This window comes from Petromyzon marinus, chromosome 61, assembly GCF_048934315.1.
Source record: "Petromyzon marinus isolate PM22_M1 ecotype Great Lakes invasive population chromosome 61, UKy_Petmar_22M1.pri1.0, whole genome shotgun sequence".
NCBI lineage: Eukaryota > Metazoa > Chordata > Hyperoartia > Petromyzontiformes > Petromyzontidae > Petromyzon > Petromyzon marinus.
Genome location: NC_133727.1, coordinates 2,216,641 through 2,244,094, shown reverse-complemented (window position 1 = coordinate 2,244,094; position 27,454 = coordinate 2,216,641). Strand labels below are relative to the sequence as shown.

The 27,454-nt window shown below is 51.3% G+C and overlaps 2 protein-coding genes across 2 annotated transcripts; both read left to right on the top strand.

Annotated features, from left to right (window-relative positions):
- Window positions 1-5,041: 5,041 nt before the first annotated feature.
- LOC142906047 (uncharacterized) lies at window positions 5,042-14,902 on the top strand. The gene is made up of 2 exons (XM_076053447.1): window positions 5,042-5,127; window positions 13,643-14,902. Exon 2 carries the CDS (start codon window positions 13,685-13,687, stop codon window positions 14,900-14,902), a length of 1,218 nt encoding a protein of 405 aa, XP_075909562.1. The 5' UTR covers window positions 5,042-5,127; window positions 13,643-13,684.
- Window positions 14,903-15,007: 105 nt separating this feature from the next.
- On the top strand, window positions 15,008-16,968 carry LOC142906048 (toll-like receptor 13). The gene is made up of 2 exons (XM_076053448.1): window positions 15,008-15,370; window positions 16,119-16,968. Exons 1-2 carry the CDS (start codon window positions 15,008-15,010, stop codon window positions 16,446-16,448), a joined length of 693 nt encoding a protein of 230 aa, XP_075909563.1. The 3' UTR covers window positions 16,449-16,968.
- Window positions 16,969-27,454: the final 10,486 nt, after the last annotated feature.

The following is a 27,454-nucleotide window of genomic DNA, read 5'->3' as shown; positions in this document are numbered from 1 at the left end:
GCTCGGCAAGATGGAAGAGGGAGAGACCTCCGGGTCCTCGCCACGTGGAGGCTATCGCTGCTGCTGGCAGGAGGGGGAGCAGGAGGTCACGGGGCAGACACAGCAGTTACGGGTTGACTCCTAACTGCGTCCGTTGCCCTCTCAAGACAACCCCCATCTTCTCTACCCTAGCCAATCCAGCTACTGATACTCCCTGCCCCAGCCTCCCAGCCACGACAAGGCCTACCGCAACACGTATCATTACCCCAACACCTATCACACCTCAACGCCTATCCCTTTAACTACCCCGACTCCTCCCTATCTCTGTCAAGACCAGGTCTACCCAAACCCCCAATGACCACCCCAACCCCTATCACCATCACCTCAACCCCTATCACTCCCCCTGCCCCAGCCATAACCAGGACTAGCCCAACCTCTATCATTACCCCGACCCCTATCATCACCATCACCTCAACCTCCATCCCCATCGCTACCTCAACTGCTATTGCCTCCGCCAGCCACAACCAGGCCTAAACCCCAACCTCTATCACTTCCCCAATCCCTGCTTAACCACTCCCGCTTGTTCTCCCATCACCGTAACTACACCACCACGTTTAAATACATATCCCCATTCTTTTTAATTCAACCGCTATCATCTCATGTACGATGTTATGATTGCTGTACAACGCATTTGGGGCCGTCCATAAATGACTTCACGCACCTGGGGGGGGGGGGTGTCAGACATTTGTGACGATTTGTGACGAGGGGGGGGCGTGGTTTGATAAATGTGACGTCACATCAAATTGTGCGACTTTAAATAAATATAGATAACACGTTCTACTTAAATTTTGATTTAAAGCTTTCGTGACTGCAGTAATTCATATCCTTAGCTCTTTCGGTAAAGTCACGTTGAAGGGAAACAATAAAATAATAAAATATACATAAAACAATAAAAATTCTCACGATGTTTCGACCATAACACAAACGGTCGTCATCAGGTGTGTCGGTTTGCGAAAATGTATTTGTTTTTAAACGGTGTGTTTATTTATTTATTTATTAAAAAAAACGTCGGCGTCACGCACAGTGATTTGGCAGTTTATTTAGAAGGACTAGTACATCTATGTTCTGAAAAGAGGAGGGGGGAGACGAAAAATGAATGTATGCTGTCTGAAAGCCACTGTAAGCGTGAACAATCAATTAAGACCTGAAATGGTTTATCAAATCTTTCCAATGATTGATAAGCCAGAATCCATCTTCTCGGTTGAAATTGTCTCTGTGCTTGTATATGTGGATAGCCTCATGAACGAATCTCTCATGGTAGCCAGATGGCTTGCAAAGAACCTCTGTCTTGGAACAGTTAATGTCATGTGAGCCTACTGAATTATAACAATGATCTGCCACGGCCGAGGTGTTAGTCCTACCGTGTTTAAGGTCTGCTTTGTGTTCACGAATGCGGTCCGAGACATGGCGTTTGGTTTCTCCAATGTAACTACTACCACAGAGGCAACTTAGTTTGTAGACACCAGGGTACTGTATGTCCGGAATCACATCTTTTACGGATGGAACCAGATCACGGATTTTATGTAATGTGTTGAAATGGACCTGGATCTTGTGTTCATTTATGTGATCCCCGCAATGTATGGTAAAGTGATGGTTTTGAAAGGCTCCTCAATAGGGTCCTTCTTCATGGTTTGAGTGATAGCTTTGCGGATTGTATAGTCGGAGTATCCATTAGCCTTAAGAGCTTGGTGTACTTGCTTGAGTTCACTGCCTATGTGTTCCTGGTCGGATATGCATTGGGCTCTATGATACAGAGTCTTGATGAGAAAATTCTTCTATGATGGATGTTGGTGGGAATCCGGTTTCAGATAAGCATCCGTATGGGTAGCTTTCCTGTAGACAGAGTGGCTCATTGAACCATCAGGTCTCTTTTAATTAGGACATCCAAATAAATAAATAAATTTATGCAAACCGACACACCTGATGACGACCGTTTGTGTTATGGTCGAAACATCGTGAAGATTTTTCTTGTTTTATATATATTATTATTTTATTGTTTCCCTTCAACGTGACTTTACCGAAATAGCTAAGAATACGTTCTACTTAATTAAATATAGATTTGAAGCTTTCGTGACTGCAAAGATCCATACTCTTTGGTTCTATTCGGTAAAGTCACGTAGGTAAAAAATAAAACAAAAATTACAACGTAATTAAGGTGTCAAGGCACCTTAATTACTCTCACACAGCTTAAAGGTCGCGGTCTGAGCTTGGCTGTGTTTCACTCCAGCGCTGTCCTCGAGACAGTCTGGTCCCTTCACCTGATGAAGGCCGCTTGTGTTGTGGCCGAAACGTCGTGATTTTTGTTGTTTTATTTTTTACCTACGTGACTTTACCGAATAGAACCAAAGGGTATAATTACATATACTTTTTAATGTTTTCTCCTACAACATCAGAGTGCAGCGGCACATTAAATATGCACTACAATGACAATAGTTTAAAGCGATTTGAAGCATGTTTTATATTTTTTTGAGGGGGGGGGGGCAGAGCTTTGTGACGTCATATTTGAGGGGGGGGCTGAATTTTTGTGACGCCGTGTGACGAGGGGGGGGGGTCAAAAATCGTTCAAAATTGCGTGACGTCATTTATGGACGGCTCCTTGGCACACGAGGGGGTGGGAGTGGGAGGGAGCGGGTGAGAGTGAGGTGAGGTGGTGAGTGAGGAGGGTGAGAGTGAGGTGAGAGAGTGAGTGTAAGGGGGTGAGCAAGGGGGGTGAGGGAGGGGGTGAGCAAGGGGGGTGAGTGTGAGAGAGTGAGCGAGGTGGGTGAGGGAGGGGGTGAGCGAGGGAGTGTGAGAGGAGTGAGGGGTGAGTGTGAGGGGGGTGAGCAAGGGGGTGAGTGAGAGGGGGTGAGTGTGAGGGGGCGAGGGGGTGAGTGAGAGGGGGTGAGTGTGAGGGGTGAGTGTGAGGGTTGAGTGAGAGGGGGTGAGTGAGAGGGGTGAGTAAGAGGGTGAGTGAGAAGGTGAGTGAAAGAGGGTGAGTGTGAGGGGTGAGTGAGAGGGTGAGTGTGAGGGGTGAGTGTGAGGGGTGAGTGAGGGGGTGAGTGAGAGGGGTGAGTGTGAGGGGTGAGTAAGAGGGTGAGTGAGAGGGTGAGTGAAAGGGGGTGAGTGTGAGGGGTGAGTGAGAGGGTGAGTGTGAGGGGGTGAGTGTGAGGGGGTGAGTGAGAGGGTGAGTGAGAGGGGGTGAGTGTGAGGGGTGAATGTGAGGGGTGAGTGAGAGGGGGTGAGTAAGAGGGTGAACGAGGGGGTGAGTGAGAGGGGGTGAGTGTGAGGGGTGAGTGAGAGGGTGAGTGTGAGGGGGTGAGTGTGAGGGGGTGAGTGAGAGGGGTGAGTGAGAGGGGGTGAGTGAGAGGGGTGAGTAAGAGGGTGAGTGTGAGGGGGTGAGTGTGAGGGGGTGAATGTGAGGGGGTGAGTAAGAGGGTGAGTGAAGGGGGGTGAGTGAGAGGGGGTGAATATGAGGGGGTGAGTGTGAGGGGTGAGTGAGGGGGTGAGTGTGAGGGGGTGAGTGAGAGGGGTGAGTAAGAGGGTGAGTGAGAGGGGGTGAGTGAGAGGGGTGAGTGTGAGAGGTGAGTAAGAGGGTGAGCGTAAGGGGTGAGTGAGGGGGTGAGTGTGAGGGGGTGAGTGAGAGGGGTGAGTGAGAGGGGGTGAGTGAGAGGGGTGAGTAAGAGGGTGAGTGTGAGGGGGTGAGTGTGAGGGGGTGAATGTGAGGGGGTGAGTAAGAGGGTGAGTGAAGGGGGGTGAGTGAGAGGGGGTGAATATGAGGGGGTGAGTGTGAGGGGTGAGTGAGGGGGTGAGTGTGAGGGGGTGAGTGAGAGGGGTGAGTAAGAGGGTGAGTGAGAGGGGGTGAGTGAGAGGGTGAGTGTGAGGGGGTGAGTAAGAGGGTGAGTGAGGGCGGGTGAGTGTGAGGGGGTGAATGTGAGGGGGTGAGTGAGATGGTGAGTGTGAGAGGGTGAGTGTGAGGGGGTGAGTGAGAGGGGGTGAGTGTCAGGGGTGAGTGAGAGGGGTGAGTGTGAGAGGTGAGTAAGAGGGTGAGCGTAAGGGGTGAGTGAGGGGGTGAGTGTGAGGGGGTGAGTGAGAGGGGTGAGTGAGAGGGGGTGAGTGAGAAGGGTGAGTAAGAGGGTGAGTGTGAGGGGGTGAGTGTGAGGGGGTGAATGTGAGGGGGTGAGTAAGAGGGTGAGTGAGGGGGGGTGAGTGAGAGGGGGTGAATATGAGGGGGTGAGTGTGAGGGGTGAGTGAGGGGGTGAGTGAGAGGGGTGAGTAAGAGGGTGAGTGAGAGGGGGTGAGTGAAAGGGGGTGAGTGTGAGGGTGAGTGTGAGGGGGTGAGTGTGAGGGGGTGAGTGTGAGGGGGTGAGTGAGAGGGTGAGTGTGAGGGGGTGAGTGTGAGGGGGTGAATGTGAGGGGGTGAGTGTGAGGGGTGAGTGTGAGGGGGTGAATGTGAGGGGGTGAGTGAGAGGGTGAGTGTGAGGGGGTGAGTGTGAGGGGTGAGTGAGGGGGTGAGTGTGAGGGGGTGAGTGAAATGGTGAGTGTGAGGGGGTGAGTGTGAGGGGTGAGTGAGAGGGGTGAGTGTGAGGGGGTGAATATGAGGGGGTGAGTGAGAGGGTGAGGGGTGAGTGTGAGGGGGTGAGTGAGATGGTGAGTGTGAGAGGGTGAGTGTGAGGAGGTGAGTGAGAGGGGGTGAGTGTGAGGGGTGAGTGAGATGGTGAGTGTGAGAGGGTGAGAGGGTGAGTGTGAGGGGGTGAGTGTGAGGGGATGAGTGAGAGAGTGAGTGTGAGGGGGTGAGTGAGAGGGGTGAATGTGAGGGGTGAGTGTGAGAGGGTCAGGGGGTGAGTGTGAGGGGGTCAGTGTGAGGGTTGAGTGTGAGGGGTGAGTGAGAGAGGGTGACTGTGAGGGGGTGAGTGAGAGGGTGAGGGGGTGAGTGGGTGAGTGAGTGGGTGAGGGGAGGGGTGAGCGGGGTGAGGGGAGGGGTGAGGGGAGGAGCGAGCGGAGTGAGGGGAGGGGTGAGGGGAGGGGTCAGGTGAGGGTTTGGATACGGAACTGAGGACCCAGCTCGAAGCGGCGGCGAGTGTACAGTGTGTGTACAGTGAGTGTACAGGGGTGAGTGTGTGTACAGTGTGTGTACAGTGAGTGTACAGGGGTGAGTGTGTGTACAGTGTGTGTACAGTGAGTGTACAGGGGTGAGTGTGTGTACAGTGTGTGTACAGTGAGTGTACAGGGGTGAGTGTGTGTACAGTGTGTGTACAGTGAGTGTACAGGGGTGAGTGTGTGTACAGTGAGTTTACAGGGGTGAGTGTGTGTACAGTGTGTGTACAGGGGTGAGTGTGTGTACAGGGGTGTGTTTGCGAGGGTGACTTTACAAGAGTGTGGGTGTGTGTACAATAGTGTGTATGTGTGTACAAGAGTGTGTGTGTACATGAGTGTGTGTGTATACAAGAGTGTGTGTGTACATGAGTGTGTGTGTGCATGAGTGTGTGTGTGTACAAGAGTGTGTATGTACATGAGTGTGTGTGTACAAGAGTGTGTGTGTGTACAAGAGTGTGTGTGTACAAGAGTGTGTGTGTACAAGAGTGTGTGTGTACAGGAAAGGTTTCAGGAAAGGGCGGTCCTGCACAGATGCCATATTTTCTGTCCGTCTGCTACAGCAGAGGTGTAGGGAATTCCAACAAGACCTACATCTATGCTTTATTGACCTGGTCAAGGCCTATGATACCATCAGTAGGCCTGGGCTCTGGGTCGTTCTTCGTGCTTTTGGAGTACCTGACCCTCTGCTCACGATCATTAAGGACCTTCATGATGGTGAGCGGGCCCGGGTAAAACTACGTGGCCGGGAGTCAGAGCCATTCCCTGTACACCTTGGGGTGCGACAGGGATGTCCTCTGGCTCCCACATTATTTAACATCTATTTTGACCACGTAGTTCGTGAAGCCTTCAATAGCTGTACCGGGGGAATCTCCATATGGTACAGATATAATGGGAGGCTAATCGATGCCCGGGTGCGGTCAAGGGATGGCTCCCTATTGCTCAACCACGTTATGTATGCTGATGACTTGGTAATAGCTGCTCAGTCAGAGGAGGAGTTGGAGACGCTGCTGCTGAGACTGGAGCGTGCCACTAAGAGATGGGGCCTTACCATCAGCCCCACCAAAACTAAGCACCTGCCTGGGTATTTTGTACCATCGGACACTCCACCCCTACAACTCCCAATCGGTGATGGGGCAGTTGTGGAGAGAGTGGAGAGTTTCCCATACCTGGGCAGTGTGCTTATGACTGGCTCCAGTTTAACAGCAGAGGTCTCACTCCGAATCAGTCGAGCGGAAATATCTTTTCATCGGTTGCGTAACGCTGTGTGGAAGCTACCTGGTCTGTCGCTCCGCACTAAGCTTCAGGTCTTCTCGGCCACGATCATTCCCTCCCTTCTCTACGCTTGCGAAACGTGGACCCCCCTAATGGAACATCTTCGCCGGTTAGAAACATTTAGGCTGACCTGCCTACGATCCATCCTGGGTTTAACCAGACTGGATTGTGTGAGGAGCTCACAAATCCTTGAAAGATCTGGGCAGGGTCCCATCGGTGAGCTCCTCCGGCAGGCAAGGCTGCGATGGCTGGGTCATGTAGCCCGCATGCCCAGCCACCGCATGCCGAAACAGCTTTTGTTTGGCCGGATTGAGGGGGCTAAGCGGGCGCGGCACGGGCTAGAGAAGAGATGGAGTGATGTGGTACAGGAGGACGTGGAGCTGAGTGGACTTGCCGATGACTGGTACCAGCGGTGTCAAGATCGGCCTCTGTGGAGGAGGCTCGTGAAGGATGCTACTGGGCAGTTGGAGGCAGTCGCCCTCCAACAACAACGGAGGGCGGAGGAGCGACGCTCACAACAGCGAGCGGAGCGCCGGGTGGCTAAAGCACAGCAGGTTGGCACAGTAGGGGGCACAGGTGGTGCATCAGCCAGTCATCTCAGTCAGTCGACCCGTGGCACCTGGGTCTGCCCCGTGACCTCCTGCCAGCGGGCGTTCGACACTTCACGTGGCCTCAGGGTGCACATAGCCTGGCACAAGCGTCGTGGTGACGTCACCGCCACTTAGTGGCGAATGGCGGTTGTTGTTGTTGTTGTGTGTACAAGAGTGTGTGTGTACAAGAGTGTGTGTGTACAAGAGTGTGTGTGTATATGTTGGAGACGCTGCTGCTGAGACATCTATTTTGACCACGTAGTTCGTGAACCCTTCAATAACTGTACCGGGGGAAACTCCATTTGGTAAAGATATAATGGGAGGCTGATCGATGCCCGGGTGCGGTCAAGGGATGGCTCACTATTACTCAACCACGTTATGTATGCTGATGATTTGGTAATAGCTGCTCATTCAGAGGAGGAGTTGGAGACGCTGCTGCTGAGACTGGAGCGTGCCACTAAGAGATGGGGCCTTACCATCAGCCCCACCAAAACTAAGCACCTGCCTGGGTATTTTGTACCATCGGACACTCCACCCCCACAACTCCCAATCGGTGATGGGGCAGTTGTGGAGAGAGTAGAGAGTTTCCCATACCTGGTCAGTGTGGGGAGGTCTGGACCGTGTACCCAAAGCAGCCATTGCAGCTGCATGTGTCACAGTCCTAAACCTCGCCCATGTACCCTCGACATCAGGAGGAGTCGGGGACGATGCCAATCCCAGCCGCAAGCGATGATGAAATTCTCGCTTGCAACTTTCATCAGATAACTGAGACCAGGCCACTTTAGGTTGGACTGGGGTCCTGGGTGTACACCCACCACCGGAGTGGAAAAATGGCAGGCGCATCTTACAGATGACTAGTCGATGGTCAGAGGGCAGATCAGCTCCACGGTAGGTCCTGGTGTCAAGGACATGGGCTCGCATCCGCTGGTCCGTCACTATGTAGTCCAACAGATGTTCTTGCTTGGACCCGGCATGCATCCATGATGTTGTGTGGACGCGCCGATGCCGGAACAGCGTGTTGGTAATTACAAGCCCATGGGCTGCACAAAATTCTAGCAGCCTCCTACCGTTGTTATTGAGCTGATCTGGCCCATGCCCTCCAATCACTCCAGACCAGGTGCCAGTATCATGACCAACTCGGGCATTGAAGTCACCCAACATGATGACTCTATCCCGAGGGGCCACTTTAGCCATCACCTGTGACAGGAGGTCATAGAAGGCATCTGACTCATCGGCTTTGCCTGCATCCTTCCACGGATGTTCATCTTCGGTGGGGGCATAAGTAACCACGACCACCATTCCTCGCCTCCGGTTGATGGGAAGGCGAGCCCAAAGTAGCCTGGGACTTACAGCTTCCCACACCTCACCGCCACGCTCCCACGCCCCCTTCATTCTTTTGTTCAAAAGAAGAGCCACACCCTGTTGTTTGGCAGTCTGCTGCCCCGAGTAGAGGACTGTCCACCCCTCATGGTGGCAGGAGCCAGAGCCGGTCCACCGGACCTCCTGAATGCCACACAGATCCAGGCGGTACCGGTCCAGCTCCCGACAGAGGAGTGGCATCCTCTCCTCCGCAGTGAGCGTTCCAACATTCCACGTGGCCACCCGTAGTGGCTTTTCATTGTTTCTGGAGGAGCCCCGAGGGTAGATATTCAATCTCCTGGCTCCGCCAATTGGGGTTTGGCCAGGAGACGTCATAGACGCCTGGCCCCCCGGGGCCTCCGGCACAAGCTTATTAGTTACATATTTCAGTTTAACTCGTGGTTTAGTGGTAATTAATTGAAGGTGGAGGGGTTACCAGCCCCTCGCACCCGTCCAGAGCCCCCGTTTAGCCCCTGTGGTGGACACATATGCCATGAGGGGAGGAGCCAATCAAAATTGGACATCCCCCCACAGCACTGTCCACGACAGAGTTGCCCGTCCGGTAACGTGAGGAGGTAGGGGGTTGTTTTACCACCACTACCACCACCACTACCACCTCCACTACCACCTCCTGTTGTATATGCCGGGTCTTGAAAATTTTATTAAAAGAATAAAAATTTAATGAAATTGGGAAAAATGCGTAATTATGTGAAGTTATGTTAATTGATGTCATTATGCGCATACTTATGCTAATTCGAGAGATAATCGTATTAATTTATGCGAATGTATGTGATTATGCTAATGCGAGCCGTTATGATAATTAGGCCCTGCCTCGCTGACGAGGGTAGTATTATAAATCGGGATCATACAATTAATTGTATGAAGTTTTGCAAGTGTGCTGTAAGTACGCCAAATTATGCTCGGCTTTGTTGTCTAGGTTCGTATTATCAATCGGTGTAATAAATTATTCTCGCTTTAATATTTACTTATTATGTATTAGTGTGTTGTATGTCAGGTCTCCAAATTCAAATCTCATCGCAGGATACAGTTCTCATAAATAATATTATTAAGCATGAACTCAGGAAAGAAACACTCAAACACTTCTGTGTTAAGCAATTTTTATTTCTAAACAAAACCTTAACACTCTAATATGCGAATTCTCATGCTAGAAATTGTCAACACAGTACGCCAGAAGATGTTCCCCTTATTGAGCTATACATTTAACCCTCAATGATCACGTTTGTTAACTGTGTAACAGAACAATTTATTACTTCATCAGAGTAGTACGAGCATATACGGCAAATAAAAGTCCTTAAAAATTAATGCCACGACATTCATACGGAAGGCGATAAAAGCAAATTATTATACCCCAAAGGCAAAAGTATACGTCAATATATTAATCGGCAAGATTATATAATTAACTAAATGTCTTGGAATAAGGGTGTGCGACAGGGTGCGTGCCCTCCTACGGGAGATTCTTATCTTTGGCTAAGTTTTAATTAATTCGTGGACAAGATTGTATGATAAAGAAACCGGTTTAACACAATATTCTCTCTGTGGGCGTGTAGATTCGTGATGAAGGTTTCAAAAGTTTAGTTTTTATCGATGAATCTATTGGTAATTTATGCAATTGGAAGTAAAATCACGTAAAACAAATGAGAAAAAAATTAATGTACTTATAAACGACGTATTCTTGTCACTTGATAAGCCGCGATGCCTTCACGGCCAGCTGATGGTTCATGCACTTTATAATTGGTCTTAGTGTGTGGGTACGTTGGATTGTCTCTTTGGTAAATTATTGTGTGAGCAGACGCCAGGAGCGTCGTGGGTTTGTGAGTGGGGGAGGGTATACGAACGACGGCTGGTTCCCTCTATCGCTCGGCGTCTGACGTTGGCTGCCGGTTCTCTCCGCCGCTGGATGATGAGCTGCGTCGGCACGATGCCCGTCCTGGAGATGCTCGGTCGCTCGTGCGCTGGCAGCAGTTCCTCACTCTTGTCTTGGTTCCCAGCTGGTGCTGGTCGGTGTGCGTGTGGGTCGAACCCACGGCGCGCTCACTGGCGCTGACACTCTTGCTCACGGGCGGCTGGTCAGGCTCTTTTCCCTGCTGGATGAGCCGAGTCGGCACAACGCTTGTCCGCTGGCTGCTGACACCCTTGCTTGGTGGCGCTGGTGGCTCTGCGGCGTGCTCTGTCCTGCTCCGGCTCTCTGGCAATGAACGATGCTTTCTTTCGATTTAAAGCTTTCGTGACTGCAATGATTCATCTTCTTTGGTTCTTTCGGTAAAGTCACGTAGAATGAGAATAAAATAATAAATTGATAAAATAAAATAACACAATAATATTCTCACGACGTTTCGGCCACAACACAAGCGGCCTTCATCAGGTGAAGGGACGAGACTGATGAAGGCCGCTTGTGTTTTGGCCGAAACGTTGTGATAATATTATTGTGTTATTTTATTTTATCAATTTATTATTTTATTCTCATTCTACGTGACTTTACCGAAAGAAGCAAAGAAAACGATGCTTTCGTTCGTTGATGGCAGGCTTGGTCGACGTTTGGCGCTTTCCGCCCTCTCTAACGGATGATGCTGGAATTCTCGTCAGCTTAGCTCGAACTGCAGTGGCTCTTGTGAGTCGATGCCCAGAGCGGAATGATTTCCGAGCGATACTTCTTCTGACGGCGCTGAATTCGCACGGCGTAGCGTGTCGCTACCCAGCGAGCCTCGTCATCCTGGATGAGTTGCGGAGTCTTCTTCTGCGTCGGTGGTGATCTCCTGCGTCGGTGGCTGGCTGTTATCTTTGGGGGTTGAGCATCTTCGATAGTTGGTCGCCGTCTTCTGCCGCTGGTAGCCGTGATACTATGTATGGCCAGTGTCTCTCTTTTTATGCCAAAATTTCTTCCTCTGGCTCGCCTCCTCACAAAGGACCGGAACTTCCTTTGATCTCGCTGTTGTCGGGGGGAGGGGGGGGTGGCTCTGTACGTGTGTCCGTGTGTGTGTGTGATTTATTAAGCCATCTGTGTCTCTCCCTGTGATTACCGTTGTTTCCCTCGCTCTGGGTGTTACATTCCTTGCTATCCCGTGCTGCGGGAAGACAAAGACGGTTGGGAGGCTCTTTTCCTATGGAACACAGTTTTTCTCGCTTGTGTAAGTTTGACCTATTTCGCCTCATCTCTTCTGGACAACCCACGGTTTAATACTGCACAAATATTATTTGGTTTATGTTTCCTAAGATTTGTGATTTAACATTGTCATCACCACGTATTTTTTTTAGGGTTTATTAATTTCGTCCCCCCGTCTGTATCCGGGGATCGTTGCTTTTTATTCTCGAGGTCAGAGATATAGCTTAGTTTGGACTTAAGTTTTCGTGATTGCAGGAACTCATGTACTGTGGTTCTTTTGGTAAAGTTACATAGATAGAAATATACAATAAGAAACAATATGAGTTGAATAAGGGTGAAATAATATAAGTAATAATGAAGCCACCAATATAGACTGCAGTCTATCATGTCGACTTATTCTTATAGCCAAGCTTCAACTTTTTCCATAAAAAAAATATATATCAGTTATAATGTCCGTTTGCCCTGTGCTCTGTCTGTGCCTGTGATTCTGGATGTGTTTGTGAACTGTCCGTTGGCAATCTGGAGATTTTGCAGATAGTCGCTAACCTCCCTTTGCCCCGGAGTTTATTATTTAATGGCCTTTTACGACCTCCAGCTGCTTGGTGCTTGTGGGAGGTAGCGGGTTTGAGGGTGTTTATTTATTTATTTGATCGATTATTATTTAAAAAAATGGCAGAAGTATTTTTAATATTAATTTTTGGAAATAGGCCTATATATACAACACTCCACTACCACCACTACCACCTCCACTACCACCACCACTACCACCACCTCCACTACCACCACTACCACCTCCACTACCACCTCCACTTCCACCTCCACTACCACCACTACCACCACCACTACCGCCAATGATCCCCCACCCTCCCTCGTGGAGCCTGTAACAGACTGGATGGGCAAGTGCTGTTAGCGAGTAGCAGCTGTGAAGGCAGGCACGGCACACGAGGGGGTGGGTGGCCAGCACCACGCCTGGCCGCCCACGACCAGTTAGGATAATTGTCACTGGTGTTGGCCGTGAGCGGTAATCGAACTCAGGTAGCCATGTTCGTAGCACAGGGCGCTAACCACTGTATCACTGCTCCCCACTATCATCATCTCTACCACCAAAACCATCAACTATCATCAAAATAAAAATCGTGACCACCAGCATCACCCTCGCCCCCACCATAATCTCCACCACCAACACCACCACCTCCCTCAACCCCACCATCACCGCAACCACCATCATCTCCACCACAAACACCAACACCACCATCATCTCCACCACCATTCTCACCCCCACCACCACCACCACCATCATCTCCACCACCACCTTCACCACCCTCACCACCATCATCATCACAACCACCCCTCTCACCCCCACCATCATCATCTGCACCACCACCCTCACTACCACCACCATCATCTCCATCACCACCACCCTCACCACCACCCCCACCACCACCATCATCACCTCCACCACCCCTCTCACCCCCACCATCATCTCCACCACCACCATCAACTCCACCACCATCATAATCCCTGTAACAGACTGGATGGGCAAGTGCTGTTAGCGAGTAGCAGCTGTGAAGGCCGGCACGGCACACGGAGGGGGTGGGTGGCCAGCACCACGCCTGGCCGCCCACGACCAGTTAGGATAATTGTCACTGGTGTTGGCCGTGAGCGGTAATCGAACTCAGGTAGCCGTGTTCGTAGCACAGGGCGCTAACCACTGTATCACTGCTCCCCACTACCATCATCTCTACCACCAAAACCATCAACTATCATCAAAATAAAAATCGTGACCACCAGCATCACCCTCGCCCCCACCATAATCTCCACCACCAACACCACCACCTCCCTCAACCCCACCATCACCGCAACCACCATCATCTCCACCACAAACACCAACACCACCATCATCTCCACCACCATTCTCACCCCCACCACCACCACCATCATCTCCACCACCACCTTCACCACCCTCACCACCATCATCATCTCAACCACCCCTCTCACCCCCACCATCATCATCTGCACCACCACCCTAACTACCACCACCACCACCATCATCTCCACCACCACCACCCTCACCACCACCATCACCACCTCCACCACCCCTCTCACCCCCACCATCATCTCCACCACCACCATCAACTCCACCACCATCATAATCCCAAGCCTCTGACCGACTGTCACCATCTCGCAGGGCTGCTCAAGGCTGTGCCGAGTGGACCTCCAGAGCAATGGCATGGAGGAGGTCGAGCGCGGAGCGCTGGGTGGGCTACCGGCGCTGCGCGAGGTCTACCTGGGCGCCAACAGCCTCTCCACGTTCCCTGCCTCCGCGTTCGCCCCCCCGCTGCCCGCTCCTGGCCCCACCGCTACCAGCGTCCTCATCGGCGGCGACAGTGACAACGCCGTTGGCGACGTCGGCGGCGCCGGTAGCTGCGACCTCGTGAACGCCGACGTCAGTGTCAGGAGCGGAGGCAGCGGCGTCGCCACCTTGGACCTAGGGTTCAATTCGATCTCCTTGCTCCACGCCGATGACCTCCGGTGGCTGCTGGAACTGAGGACCCTGAACCTTTCCAAGAACCAAATGACCGAGGTGTCCTCGGGCTTCCTGCGCGGTTCCCGTCGCCTCCGGCGCCTGCTCATGTCCGCCAATCGGCTCATGAGCGTGGCCGGCATCTTCCCCGAGGACCTGGGCCTCCTGGAGGCCCTCGACCTGCGCAGCAATTATCTGTCCAAGCTGCCGGCGGGAAACTTCGCCAACCTCACCTCGCTCCTGTTGCTCAACGTTGCCGACAACCAGATCGCGGAGGTGGAGGACGGCGCCTTCGACGGCCTCGCCGCCCTGGGCCGCCTCGACCTGGGCGGCAATAAGCTGGGCCTGCAGCCCCTGGGACGGCGGGCGTTCGAGGGCCTCGTCAACCTTACCAACCTGGAGTTCAACAACAACTACCTGCACTACGCGTCCGCGGGCGCCGTCCGCAGCCCGCCGTTCGCTCCCCTCCGCAGCCTCACCCACCTCTTCCTCAACAGCCAGCGCAGGGACGGCATGGTCAACTTCCCATCCAACTTCCTGGAGGGCCTGGCCACCCTGCAGGAGCTCCACGCCGGGGAGCTCTACCTGTCGGTGCTGGATGCCGGCACGTTCCTGCCAACGCCCAACCTGCGCTACCTGGACTTGGGCTCCAATCCGCTGTGCGGCGTGGAGCCGGCGCTGCTGCGGCCAGTGCCGCTCCTCGACGAGCTGCACCTGCGCGGCGTCCGCCTGGACGACGTCGCCTTCCTGTCCCGGCTCAACCTGAGCCTCCTGCGGGTGCTACGCGTGAGCAACAACCGCGTCGGCGAGGTGTCCGCCGCCGAGCTCGGGGCGCTGCCGCCGAGCTCGGGGTGCTGCCGCGCCTGCAGCTACTCGACGTCGTGGGCAACCCCCTCTCCTGCGGCTGTGACAACGCGTGGTTGAGCGACTTCCTGCTAAACTCGAGCCGCGTGCAAGCGTCGGGGCTGTGCCGCGACTGCTCCCGGGCCGCTGCTCTTTGCCTGCTGCTCGTGCGCCGTCGCCCTCGTCATGCTCACCGCCACCGTCTTCAGGTTCTGGCGCTGGCACCTGCTCTACGGATACCACCTGCTCTACGGGTACCACCTGCTCGCCGCTTGGCTCGGGGAGCGCGGGAGGCCTGCGCGGCAGCCCGGCCCGATACGTTACGACGCGTTCGTGTCCTACAACAGCGACGACGAAGAGTGGGTCACGCGCCAGCTGCTACCGCAGCTCGAGGGCACCGGCATGCGCCTCTGTCTGCACCACCGCGACTTCGTGCCGGGCAAGGACATCGTGGACAACATCATGTACGGCATCTACGCGAGCCGGCGCACGCTGTGCGTCGTGATGCGGAGCTACCTGCGCAGCGAGTGGTACTCCAAGGAGCTGCAGGTGTGCGCGCAATGGCGACGTCATGGACAGCAACCACCGCCCACCGCCACCCGCACATTCATCACCAACTTCCACCCAACACCACCACTCACCCGCCAACCACCCATTCACTCGAATGCCCACTCATCACCAACACCCAATCCACTCAACACCACCGCGACCACCACCACACAGCCACCAAACATCACCACACACACATCCTATGGGCTCCACCATAGGAATGTTGAATTTCCACCACCCGCTCTGCAGGGCTGCAAGCGGGAGATGAGCACCGATAGCTCAATGTGGCTAGATTCTGCAGCGGCGACTCCGACGAGGCCACTTCTGCTGCGTCTCATAGAGCCCTCACATTTGAAGGATACACCCGAAGTGGCAGCTGTCCCTGTGCTGCAGAGCGTTACTCAGCACCTGGCATGGGAGTGGGCATTTCACTACTGCCAGTAGAGGGCGATGACCGTTTTGATCTAGCCTAGGGGCACCCCCGTTGACAGCTGTCCCTGTGCGGCGCAGTGCGACTCAGCACCCGGATGCGAGCGGGCATTAGTCTACTGTCAGTGGGGGCGGTAGCGATGATTGCCATAAGTCTAGCTTAGGGGGTTCCCCAGTGGCAGCTGTAACCTGGTCTGCTGGCGGGCATGTCAGTGGGGGAGGGGGTCGCTGTGTGGTCGAGCCTAGCGGGTCCCCAGTGGCAGCTGGGGTGACGATTGCTGCTCTGTTTCCCACTGGAGTGACGCTGCCTCTCGTGCAGGTGGTGGCGTTCCGTCTCGAGGAGAACCAGGACGTCCTCGTGCTCCTCTTCCTCGAGCACATCCCTCACAACGAGCTGTCCGCCTACTTCCGCATGCGCCGCACCACCCGCTCGCGCACCTACATCACCTGGCCCGGCGCCCGGGAAGACTCGTTCGCCCGGCGGGGCCGGCGGGGCCGCACGGTGGCCCCCGCGGGGTCGGAGGGCGCCTGCAAGCTCTTCTGGCACCGCGTGGTCGGCGCGCTAGGGCCCGGGGGGCGCGGGGACGAGGGGTGCGGGGTCGCAGAGGAAGGGGGTCCGCTGGGAGCCCCGCTGGTGCACGCCTGCTGACCCGCTCGCCGTGGCGATGGTGACAATGGTTGAAGGTGGCGTTGGTCGCAATGATGGTGATGCCTGCTCAAGGCAACCGAACAAATGTCCAAGTTTGGTCGGCGGGTTCGTAATGGCAGTGTCCCGTATCCACCCGCATGCCTTCTCCCCACCGGTTGCTTTTGTGAGAATGTGGAGTTTAGCGCTGGGTGTAACATCTTGTGGGTTCGTCCTCAACTCTTTACATAGGCAGTGCTACCGGAGCAGTGGGTGAGGCTGATGTTAAGACATGGCAAATGGAGCGCTAGCTGAACGGGGCTAGTGGCTGGGTGGGCGTGACGATGTAAAAAGTGGGTGTGGCTATGCAAATGCGTCTGAGCAGGGGGGGGGGCACTGAGTGGGTGGTGCTGGTGATTGATCGTTAACGCCAGGGTGCATCGGTGTTAAGAAATCGAGTGCTTTGACATTTGGGGAATGTTCGTGGTACTTTACGTTTATTGTTGTTGTGGTTCATGTCCATTAATAAAAACACGTTGTCTGACCCCTCCACCACCCAACAGGGTCGTCGCGTTTACACAGCTGAAATTATCATTATTATTTACGCGCTCCTCGCGACCCGAGCTCGAAATCGGTGTGGGGCCGCCGCTCTTGGCCCGGAGCTCGGCGTCGCTCGTCCCAGCAGGGAGAGGGGCGCGACGACGAAGCCTAAGGGAACGGCGTCGCCACCTTCGTCATCCCTGGGGTTGAGAATCAACGGACAAAACACACAGCACGCGAGCGTCGGTGTGGATAGTAACACGCGCAGTACGCATGCACGCAGAGTACACGTACGCAGTACACGCGCAGTACACACAATCTACACGTGCAGTACACACGCGCGGTACACAACCAGTATGCACCGCACGTGGCCAAGCGTGCAACAGCGCACACGCTACTGCGTATTCACCCGGTCTTGTGAACGGACGGACCGGACACTTGGGAGGCCACCCACCCCGGTGGCTGCCAGCTGACTCTGTGCTCCGAGTTCCACCTGCGACAGGGAGCGCACGTTGGCTACCTGAAGACGTGACTCAGAAACACGGCCCTTACCTTGCAGCTACACACCAGGGCTGTAGGCCACGGGCTGTCGAACAAGAGTTCAGAGCATCTAGTGAGAAAATAACTGTCAAGGGTCGCCCCTAGGTTGACTCAGCCTTAATCGAGCTCAGCGTTTGAGGGTGTAAACATTGGAACTGGGGGGGAGACAATGGCGCCCTGCGTGGAGGACAGGTGGCGGCAGTGAAGCGTTGCGTGTATCGAGTGTCCCGTGTGACACGCGTGTCCTCCTGCGCGTCCCATCGCATGTTCTCCCGCGTGACCTGTGTCCTCCCGCGTGACCTCCCACGTGACCTGTGTGTCCTCCCACGTGTCCTCCTACGTGTCGCACCAATCTTCTTCTTGTCATACGACTGATGTAGATGCAGAGCAAAAACTATTATTTCACATTCGGGTGGCCAAGGCAGACCACGTTACCAGGAGCAGCGGAGTGTATCGTCGCTGTGATGTCTCCGTCGTATTTGTGGATCGGCGCATTGGGTCCGTTACACGGTGTACGATCTGGAGAGTTTTTACATTTCCACTTGTGCATCAGGTATCCCCATCTGCTGCCATGGTTTGTGCACAGGCTACGATTTAGGGTGGACCATGAGCAGCTTCGTGGAAGATAAAACTCCAGGGACCTTCTGCATTGGGTCTTTCAAAACGACGAGGTGTCGCGCCAACGTGGCCCTGCAATCCCACGGCGGACGTGAAGAGGAAGACCTCAGCTTTGGGGGGGTTTATTATACCAGAAGGGGAGAAGCGAGAGCTCAGGTTCCACTCCAAGTCTCCCCCCCATCACCACCTTCTCCAATTGCTAACGCTGCAATACAACGCCAATCGCATAGCTGTCAACCCATACGTGTTACCCCATTATTCTTATCCAGGGAAATTGAGTTTTCAGGTCCATACGGCGTACAGCCGTTTCAATACGGGAACAAAAATAAATGAAAAATGTCTATTTTTGTTCCTCCCTTGGGATGGGACTTTGTAGGACGAACGTTGAGATTTATAATGGGCACGGGGTGACCAATGAGGTCTAAATTGGTCTTTAATAAGGTAGGCCACTGATAAGGGGGTTGACAGGTATGCAACTGTCACGATTATTATTATTATTATACCGGCGAGTTTCCCCACGACGTTGTGGGTTTGCGTTCCTTACCTCGCTTTCACTGTGCACTCCGTGCGCTGTTCCGCTTGCGCACGCCCGGCACGAGCGAGGAATTCCGACGGGAAGGTTCTTCCGCTGCCCTTTTGCTCACCCGTTCAGTGAGCTGGTGCTGTCGTTCGCTCCCCTAGGTCGACTCGGCCTCAAATGAGAAAAACCCTGGTGCGTTGCGGTGTGTGTACATTTTGCACACTCGGGAGACAAAGGAGGCCGGGCGGGCGTGGTGCTGGGCACGCACCTACCACCCTCGTGTGCCACTGTGCCGGCCTTCATAGGGGCTGCTACTCGCTTAACAGCACTTGCCCCAACAGTCTGCTGAAGGATAAATGAGGGACCTTTGTATTTGTACGCATGCAATACTGTACACAGAATACAATTATTTGCATACAAAAAGTACTGGGCATTACTGTATCGAACACGTTACATTGTATCAATGTATGCCAGTACTATTACAGGACTTCTCAAGTACCGCAATAGCACTGCAGTACTGTGGCATACCTGTCAACCCGTAAGGTTTGCCCCGTATGCTTGTACGGGGAAATTTAGTTTTCAGGTCCATACGGTGTACAGCCGTTTCTATACGGGTGTAGAGGTATTATTGTGCATCTCCCATGCTGTTAAACGGTGGTATCGGACACGTGCCAATAGGGGGCAGAAAAGGGCCTGAGCCCCAGTGTTAAGGGTCTATGGCCCACAGGGCCCAACGATAACCCCTATGGAACGGCATGACCAGAGGTGGAGACCCCAGATCCCAGGAGGGGCCTGGGGGATGACATCACCCCCAGGTCCTGCTGGAAGGTTCGAGATGGAAGGTGTGGCCAGGGCGGAGTAAGCCACGGCTCTGTATGAAAGCCAGACCTCTGAACGGTCCCGGCAGTCGTCGCTCACCTGAAGATTGAAGAAGCCTCCTGAAGAGAAGAGCCCAAAGGGCAGAGCCGTACCCCTGTTAGGGTCGGCTCAAGCTTATACAAGTGAAGATGCAAGTTGCACTCGTGAGAGGTGTACGTTAGCCAGTAAGAGGCGTATTAGTCCGGAGGGGCTACCTCCTGAGCATATCAGGTGTAAGGGGCCGTTACCCCTTTGTGTGTGCGCGCGTCGGTCCATGTGTGTGTGTAAGTCCATGCAGTCGATGTGTGTGTGAGTCAATGTATGTGTGCGAGTCGATATGTGTGTAACTCCATGTGTGTGTGTCTAAAGTCGATGTTTGTGTGTATGTGTGTGTGTGCGTGTAAGTCGATGTGTTTCTATGTGTGTGGGTCGATGTCTGTGTGCAAGTCCATGTGTGTGTCTGCCTTTTTCGCCCGGGCAACGCCGAGTACTTACCGCTAGTTGTTAAATAAAAACGTGTTGCCTCAGAGAACTCTCCTAGTTATTTACCCACTACACGGGCACAAAAATAATTGTTTGTGTTTCTCCCTTGTGATGGGACTTTGTAGGACGAACGTTGAGATTTATAAGGGGCACGGGAGTGACCAATGAGGTCTGAGTTGGTCTGTGATAAGGTAGGGCACTGATAAGGGGGTTGACGGCTATTATATTATTACACCACAATACTGAAATAGTGAGACTGTCTAAAGTATAGTATACACACATCACTACATTACTGTCATGGTGCTAGCGTATAACGTCTACTATGATAGTGCCGTCGTGGTTATACTGGAAGGAACCTCCAGGTTACACCAGCCCACAGGGAATTATTGTGTCCGTCCGTCCTGCATCCAAAAATGGGAGGGGTGGGGCTGGGTGGAGAGGAGAGGGTGGGGAGGGGCTGGTTGGGGAGGGGCTGGGTAGGGAGGGTGGGGAGGGGCTGGGTGGGGAGGGTGGGGCTGGGTGGGGGGTGGGAGGGGAGGGGCTGGGTGGGGAGGGGCTGGTCACCCCGTGGTGCCCTTATAAAACTCAACATTTAACCTACTCACGCCGGCTTGTGCCCGCCCTCACAGTCGGGCATATTTGCGGAATACACCACGTGGTGCCGCCGTTGACCCTGGCCACTGACCGAGTAACCCAACGTTCCTATGTTGGGTTGATGACATGCAGCGTGTACTGCATGTCATCACAGTAGTGCTGTAGGGCAGTGATAACAATGTATTTTGCGTACTGTATAAAAGTACACAGCAATTCATTAAAGATGAACGCTCATCACACGGCGATTTGTGTTGGTGTCTGGGCCGAGTTGGAATGGTTCTGTGATGGCGATGATGGTGATGATGGTGGTGGTGGTAAAAACAATGACGATTCTGACGAGAATTACCAGGCCGGGATGATGATGATGATGATGACACGGATAACCATCGTGTAGCTGATGATGGTGGGGGATGACATTAGTGAGGATGGTGGTGATGGTGATGACGGCGGTGGAGGTTAATATTATTGAGGATGGTGATGGTGGAGAGAGATAACGTTGGTGTTGATGGTGGTAATGGTGATGAAGATGATGGTGGTGGTGACGTTGGTGAGGATGGTGGTGATGATGGTGGAGGTTGCGGTGTTAACAACGAAGGTGGTAATTGTGGTGACGATTATGAAGTTAATGTTATTTATGACGGTGATGGTGTGAAAGGATGGTGATGGTGTTGAGGTGACGTTAGCGATGGTGATTATTGTTGAGGTGATGTTAGTGATGGTGATGATGGTTGAGGTGACGTTAGTGATGGTCATGATGGTTGAGGTGATGTTAGTGATGATGATGGTTGACGTGACGTTAGTGATGGTGATGTTGTTGAGGTAATGTTAGTGATGGTGATGATGTTTGAGGTGATGTTAGTGATGGTGATGATGGTTGAGGTGACGTTAGTGATGGTGATGATTGTTGAGGTGACGTTAGTGATGATGATGATGATTGTGGTGACGTTAGTGATGGTTGTTGAGCTAATATTAGTGATGGTGATCATGATTGAGGTGATGTTAGCAGTGGTGATGATGGTTGAGGTGACGTTAGTGATGGTGATGTTGTTGAGGTAATGTTAGTGATGGTGATGTTTGAGGTGATGTTAGTGATGGTGATGATGGTTGAGGTGACGTTAGTGATGGTGATGATTGTTGAGGTGACGTTAGTGATGGTGATGATGATTGTGGTGACGTTAGTGATGGTTGTTGAGCTAATATTAGTGATGGTGATCATGATTGAGGTGATGTTAGCAGTGGTGATGATGGTTGAGGTGATGTTAGTGATGGTGATGACGGTTGAGGCGATGTTAGTGTTGGTAATGTTGTTGAGGTAATGTTAGTGATGGTGATGATTGTTGAGGTGACGTTAGTGATGGTGATGTTGTTGAAGTGATGTTAGTGATGGTGGTTGCTGAGGTGACGTTAGTGATGGTGATTGTTGACGTGACGTTAGTGATGGTGATTGTAGAGGTGATGTTAGTGATGGTGATGATGGTTGAGGTGACGTTAGTGATGGTGATGATTGTTGAGGTGACGTTAGTGATGGTGATGGTTGTTGAGGTGACGTTAGTGATGGTTGTTGAGGTGACGCTAGTGATGGTGATGATTGTTGAGGTAACGTTAGTGACGGTGATGGTTGTTGAGGTGACGTTAGTGATGGTGATGTTGTTGAGGTAATGTTAGTGATGGTGATGATGGTTGAGGTGACGTTAATGATGGTGATGATTGTTGAGGTGACGTTAGTGACGGTGATGGTTGTTGAGGTGACGTTAGTGATGATGGTGATGATGATTGTGGTGACGTTAGTGATGGTTGTTGAGCTAATATTAGTGATGGTGATCATGAATGAGGTGATGTTAGCAGTGGTGATGATGGTTGAGGTGATGTTAGTGATGGTGATGACGGTTGAGGCGATGTTAGTGTTGGTAATGTTGTTGAGGTAATGTTAGTGATGGTGATGATTGTTGAGGTGACGTTAGTGATGGTGATGTTGTTGAAGTGATGTTAGTGATGGTGGTTGCTGAGGTGACGTTAGTGATGGTGATGATTGTTGACGTGACGTTAGTGATGGTGATTGTAGAGGTGATGTTAGTGATGGTGATGATGGTTGAGGTGACGTTAGTGATGGTGATGATTGTTGAGGTGACGTTAGTGATGGTGATGGTTGTTGAGGTGACGTTAGTGATGGTTGTTGAGGTGACGCTAGTGATGGTGATGATTGTTGAGGTAACGTTAGTGACGGTGATGGTTGTTGAGGTGACGTTAGTGATGGTGATGTTGTTGAGGTAATGTTAGTGATGGTGATGATGGTTGAGGTGACGTTAATGATGGTGATGATTGTTGAGGTGACGTTAGTGACGGTGATGGTTGTTGAGGTGACGTTAGTGATGATGGTGATGATGATTGTGGTGACGTTAGTGATGGTTGTTGAGCTAATATTAGTGATGGTGATCATGAATGAGGTGATGTTAGCAGTGGTGATGATGGTTGAGGTGATGTTAGTGATGGTGATGACGGTTGAGGCGATGTTAGTGTTGGTAATGTTGTTGAGGTAATGTTAGTGATGGTGATGATTGTTGAGGGGACGTTAGTGATGGTGATGTTGTTGAGGTGATGTTAGTGATGGTGGTTGCTGAGGAGACGTTAGTGATGGTGATGATTGTTGACGTGACGTTAGTGATGGTGATTGTTGAGGTGATGTTAGTGATGGTGATGATGGTTGAGGTGACGTTAGTGATGGTGATGATTGTTGAGGTGACGTTAGTGATGGTTGTTGAGGTGACGTTAGTGATGGTGATGGTTGTTGAGGTGACGCTAGTGATGGTGATGATTGTTGAGGTAACGTTAGTGACGGTGATGGTTGTTGAGGTGACGTTAGTGATGGTGATATTGTTGAGGTAATGTTAGTGATGGTGATGATGGTTGAGGTGACGTTAATGATGGTGATGATTGTTGAGGTGACATTAGTGACGGTGATGGTTGTTGAGGTGACGTTAGTGACGGTGATGGTTGTTGAGGTGATGTTAGTGATGGTGATGATGGTTGAGGTCATGCTAGTGATGGTGATGATTGTTGAGGTGACGTTAGTGATGGTGATGATTATGGTGACGTTAGTGATGGTTGTTGAGGTAATGTTAGTGATGGTGATCATGATTGAGGTGATGTCAGTGATGGTGATGATTGTTGAGGTGACGTTGGTGACGGTGATGGTTGAGGTGATGTTAGTGATGGTGATGATGGTTGAGGTGATGTTAGTGATGGTGATGATGGTTGAGGTGATGTTAGTGATGGTGATGATGGTTGAGGTGATGTTAGTGATGGTGGTAGTTGTTGAGGTGACGTTAGTGATGGTGATGATGGTTGAGGTGATGTTAGTGATGGTGATGATGGTTGAGGTAACGTTAGTGATGGTCATGATGGTTGAGGTAACGTTAGTGATGGCGATGATGGTTGAGGTGATGTTAGTGATGGTGATGATGGTTGAGGTGATGTTAGTGATGGTGATGATGGTTGAGGTAACGTTAGTGATGGTCATGATGGTTGAGGTAACGTTAGTGATGGCGATGATGGTTGAGGTGACGTTAATGATGGTGATGATTGTTGAGGTGACGTTAGTGACGGTGATGGTTGTTGAGGTGACGTTAGTGACGGTGATGGTTGTTGAGGTGACGTTAGTGATGGTGATGTTTGTTGAGGTAACGTTAGTGACGGTGATGTTGTTGAGATGACGTTAGTGACGGTGATGTTGTTGAGGTGACTTTAGTGATGGTGATGATTGTTGAGGTAACGTTAGTGATGATGGTTGAGGTGACGTTAATGATGGTGATGATTGTTGAGGTGACGTTAGTGACGGTGATGGTTGTTGAGGTGACGTTAGTGACGGTGATGGTGGTTGAGGTCATGCTAGTGATGGTGATGATTGTTGAGGTGACGTTAGTGATGGTGATGATTATGGTGACGTTAGTGATGGTTGTTGAGGTAATGTTAGTGATGGTGATCATGATTGAGGTGATGTTAGTGATGGTGATGATTGTTGAGGTGACGTTGGTGATGGTTGAGGTGATGTTAGTGATGGTGAAGATGGTTGAGATGATGTTAGTGATGGTGATGATGGTTGAGGTAGTGATGGTGGTTGTTGTTGAGGTGACGTTAGTGATGGTGATGATGGTTGAGGTGATGTTAGTGATGGTGATGATGGTTGAGGTGATGTTAGTGATGGTGATGATGGTTGAGGTGATGTTAGTGATGGTGGTTGTGGTGATGTTAGTGATGGTGGTTGTTGAGGTGACGTTAGCGATGGTGATTATTGTTGAGGTCATGTCAGTGATGGTGATGATGGTTGAGGTGACGTTAGTGATGGTGATGATGGTTAACGTTAGTGATGGTGATGATGGTTGAGGTGACGTTGGTGATGGTTGAGGTGATGTTAGTGATGGTGAAGATGGTTGAGGTGATGTTAGTGATGGTGATGATGGTTGAGGTGATGTTAGTGATGGTGGTTGTTGTTGAGGTGACGTTAGTGATGGTGATGATGGTTGAGGTGATGTTAGTGATGGTGATGATGGTTGAGGTGATGTTAGTGATGGTGATGATGGTTGAGGTGATGTTAGTGATGGTGGTTGTGGTGATGTTAGTGATGGTGGTTGTTGAGGTGACGTTAGCGATGGTGATTATTGTTGAGGTCATGTCAGTGATGGTGATGATGGTTGAGGTGACGTTAGTGATGGTGATGATGGTTGAGGTAACGTTAGTGATGGTGATGATGGTTGAGGTGACGTTAGTGATGGTGATGATGGTTGAAGTGACGTTAGCGATGGTGATGATGGTTGAGTGATGTTAGTGATGGTGATGACGGTTGAGGCGATGTTAGTGTTGGTGATGTTGTTGAGGTAATGTTAGTGATGGTGATGATTGTTGAGGTGACGTTAGTGATGGTGATGGTTGTTGAGGTGACGTTAGTGATGGTGATGGTTGTTGAGGTGACGTTAGTGATGGTGATGATTGTTGAGGTAACGTTAGTGACGGTGATGTTGTTGAGATGACGTTAGTGACGGTGATGTTGTTGAGGTGACTTTAGTGATGGTGATGCTTGTTGAGGTAACGTTAGTGATGGTGATGATGTTTGAGGTGACGTTAATGATGGTAATGATTGTTGAGGTGACGTTAGTGACGGTGATGGTTGTTGAGGTGACGTTAGTGATGGTGATGGTTGTTGAGGTGACGTTAGTGATGATTGTTGAGGTAACGTTAGTGACGGTGATGTTGTTGAGATGACGTTAGTGACGGTGATGTTGTTGAGGTGACTTTAGTGATGGTGATGATTGTTGAGGTAACGTTAGTGATGGTGATGATGGTTGAGGTGACGTTAATGATGGTGATGATTGTTGAGGTGACGTTAGTGACGGTGATGGTTGTTGAGGTGACGTTAGTGACGGTGATGGTTGTTGAGGTGATGTTAGTGATGGTGATGATGGTTGAGGTCATGCTAGTGATGGTGATGATTGTTGAGGTGACGTTAGTGATGGTGATGATTATGGTGACGTTAGTGATGGTTGTTGAGGTAATGTTAGTGATGGTGATCATTATTGAGGTGATGTTAGTGATGGTGATGATTGTTGAGGTGACGTTGGTGATGGTGATGGTTGAGGTGATGTTAGTGATGGTGATGATGGTTGAGGTGATGTTAGTGATGGTGATGATGGTTGAGGTGATGTTAATGATGGTGGTTGTTGTTGAGGTGACGTTAGTGATGGTGATGATGGTTGAGGTGATGTTAGTGATGGTGATGATGGTTGAGGTAACGTTAGTGATGGTCATGATGGTTGAGGTAACGTTAGTGATGGTGATGATGGTTGAGGTGATGTTAGTGATGGTGATGATGGTTGAGGTGATGTAAGTGATGGTGGTTGTGGTGATGTTAGTGATGGTGGTTGTTGAGGTGACGTTAGCGATGGTGATTATTGTTGCGGTCATGTCAGTGATGGTGATGATGGTTGAGGTGATGTTAGTGATGGTGATGACGGTTGAGGCGATGTTAGTCTTGGTGATGTTGTTGAGGTAATGTTAGTGATGGTGATGATTGTTGAGGTGACGTTAGTGATGGTGATGTTGTTGAGGTGATGTTAGTGATGGTGATGATGGTTGAGGTGACGTTAGTGATAGTGATGTTGTTGAGGTAATGTTAGTGATGGAGATGGTTGAGGTGACGTTAGTGATGGTGATGATGGTTGAGGTGACTTTAGTGATAGTGATGTTGTTGAGGTGATGTTAGTGATGGTGATGATGGTTGAGGTGATGTTACTGATGGTGATGATGGTTGAGGTGACGTTAGTCATGGTGCTGGTTGAGGTGATGTTAGTGATGGTGATGATGGTTGAGGTGATGTTAGTGATGGTGATGATGGTTGAGGTGATGTTAGTGATGGTGATGATGGTTGAGGTAGTGTTAGTGATGGTGGTTGTTGTTGAGGTGACGTTAGTGATGTTGATGATGGTTGAGGTGATGTTAGTGATGGTGATGATGGTTGAGGTGATGTTAGTGATGGTTGAGGTGATGTTAGTGATGGTGGTTGTGGTGATGTTAGTGATGGTGGTTGTTGAGGTGACGTTAGCGATGGTGATTATTGTTGAGGTCATGTCAGTGATGGTGATGATGGTTGAGGTGATGTTAGTGTTGGTGATGTTGTTGAGGTGATGTTAGTGATGGTGTTTGCTGAGGTGACGTTAGTGATGGTGATGATTGTTGACGTGACGTTAGTGATGGTGATTGTCGAGGTGATGTTAGTGATGGTGATGATGGTTGAGGTGACGTTAGTGATAGTGATGTTGTTGAGGTAATGTTAGTAATGGTGATGATGGTTGAGGTGACGTTAGTGATGGTGATGATTGTTGAGGTG

Coding starts and splice junctions, on each gene's coding strand:
- LOC142906047 (XM_076053447.1), top strand. CDS start 13,685: ATGGAGGAGGTCGAGCGCGGAGCGCTGGGTGGGCTACCGGCGCTGCGC.
- LOC142906048 (XM_076053448.1), top strand. CDS start 15,008: ATGCTCACCGCCACCGTCTTCAGGTTCTGGCGCTGGCACCTGCTCTAC. Junction 15,371..16,118: donor GGTACTCCAAGGAGCTGCAG/GTGTGCGCGCAA, acceptor CCTCTCGTGCAG/GTGGTGGCGTTCCGTCTCGA.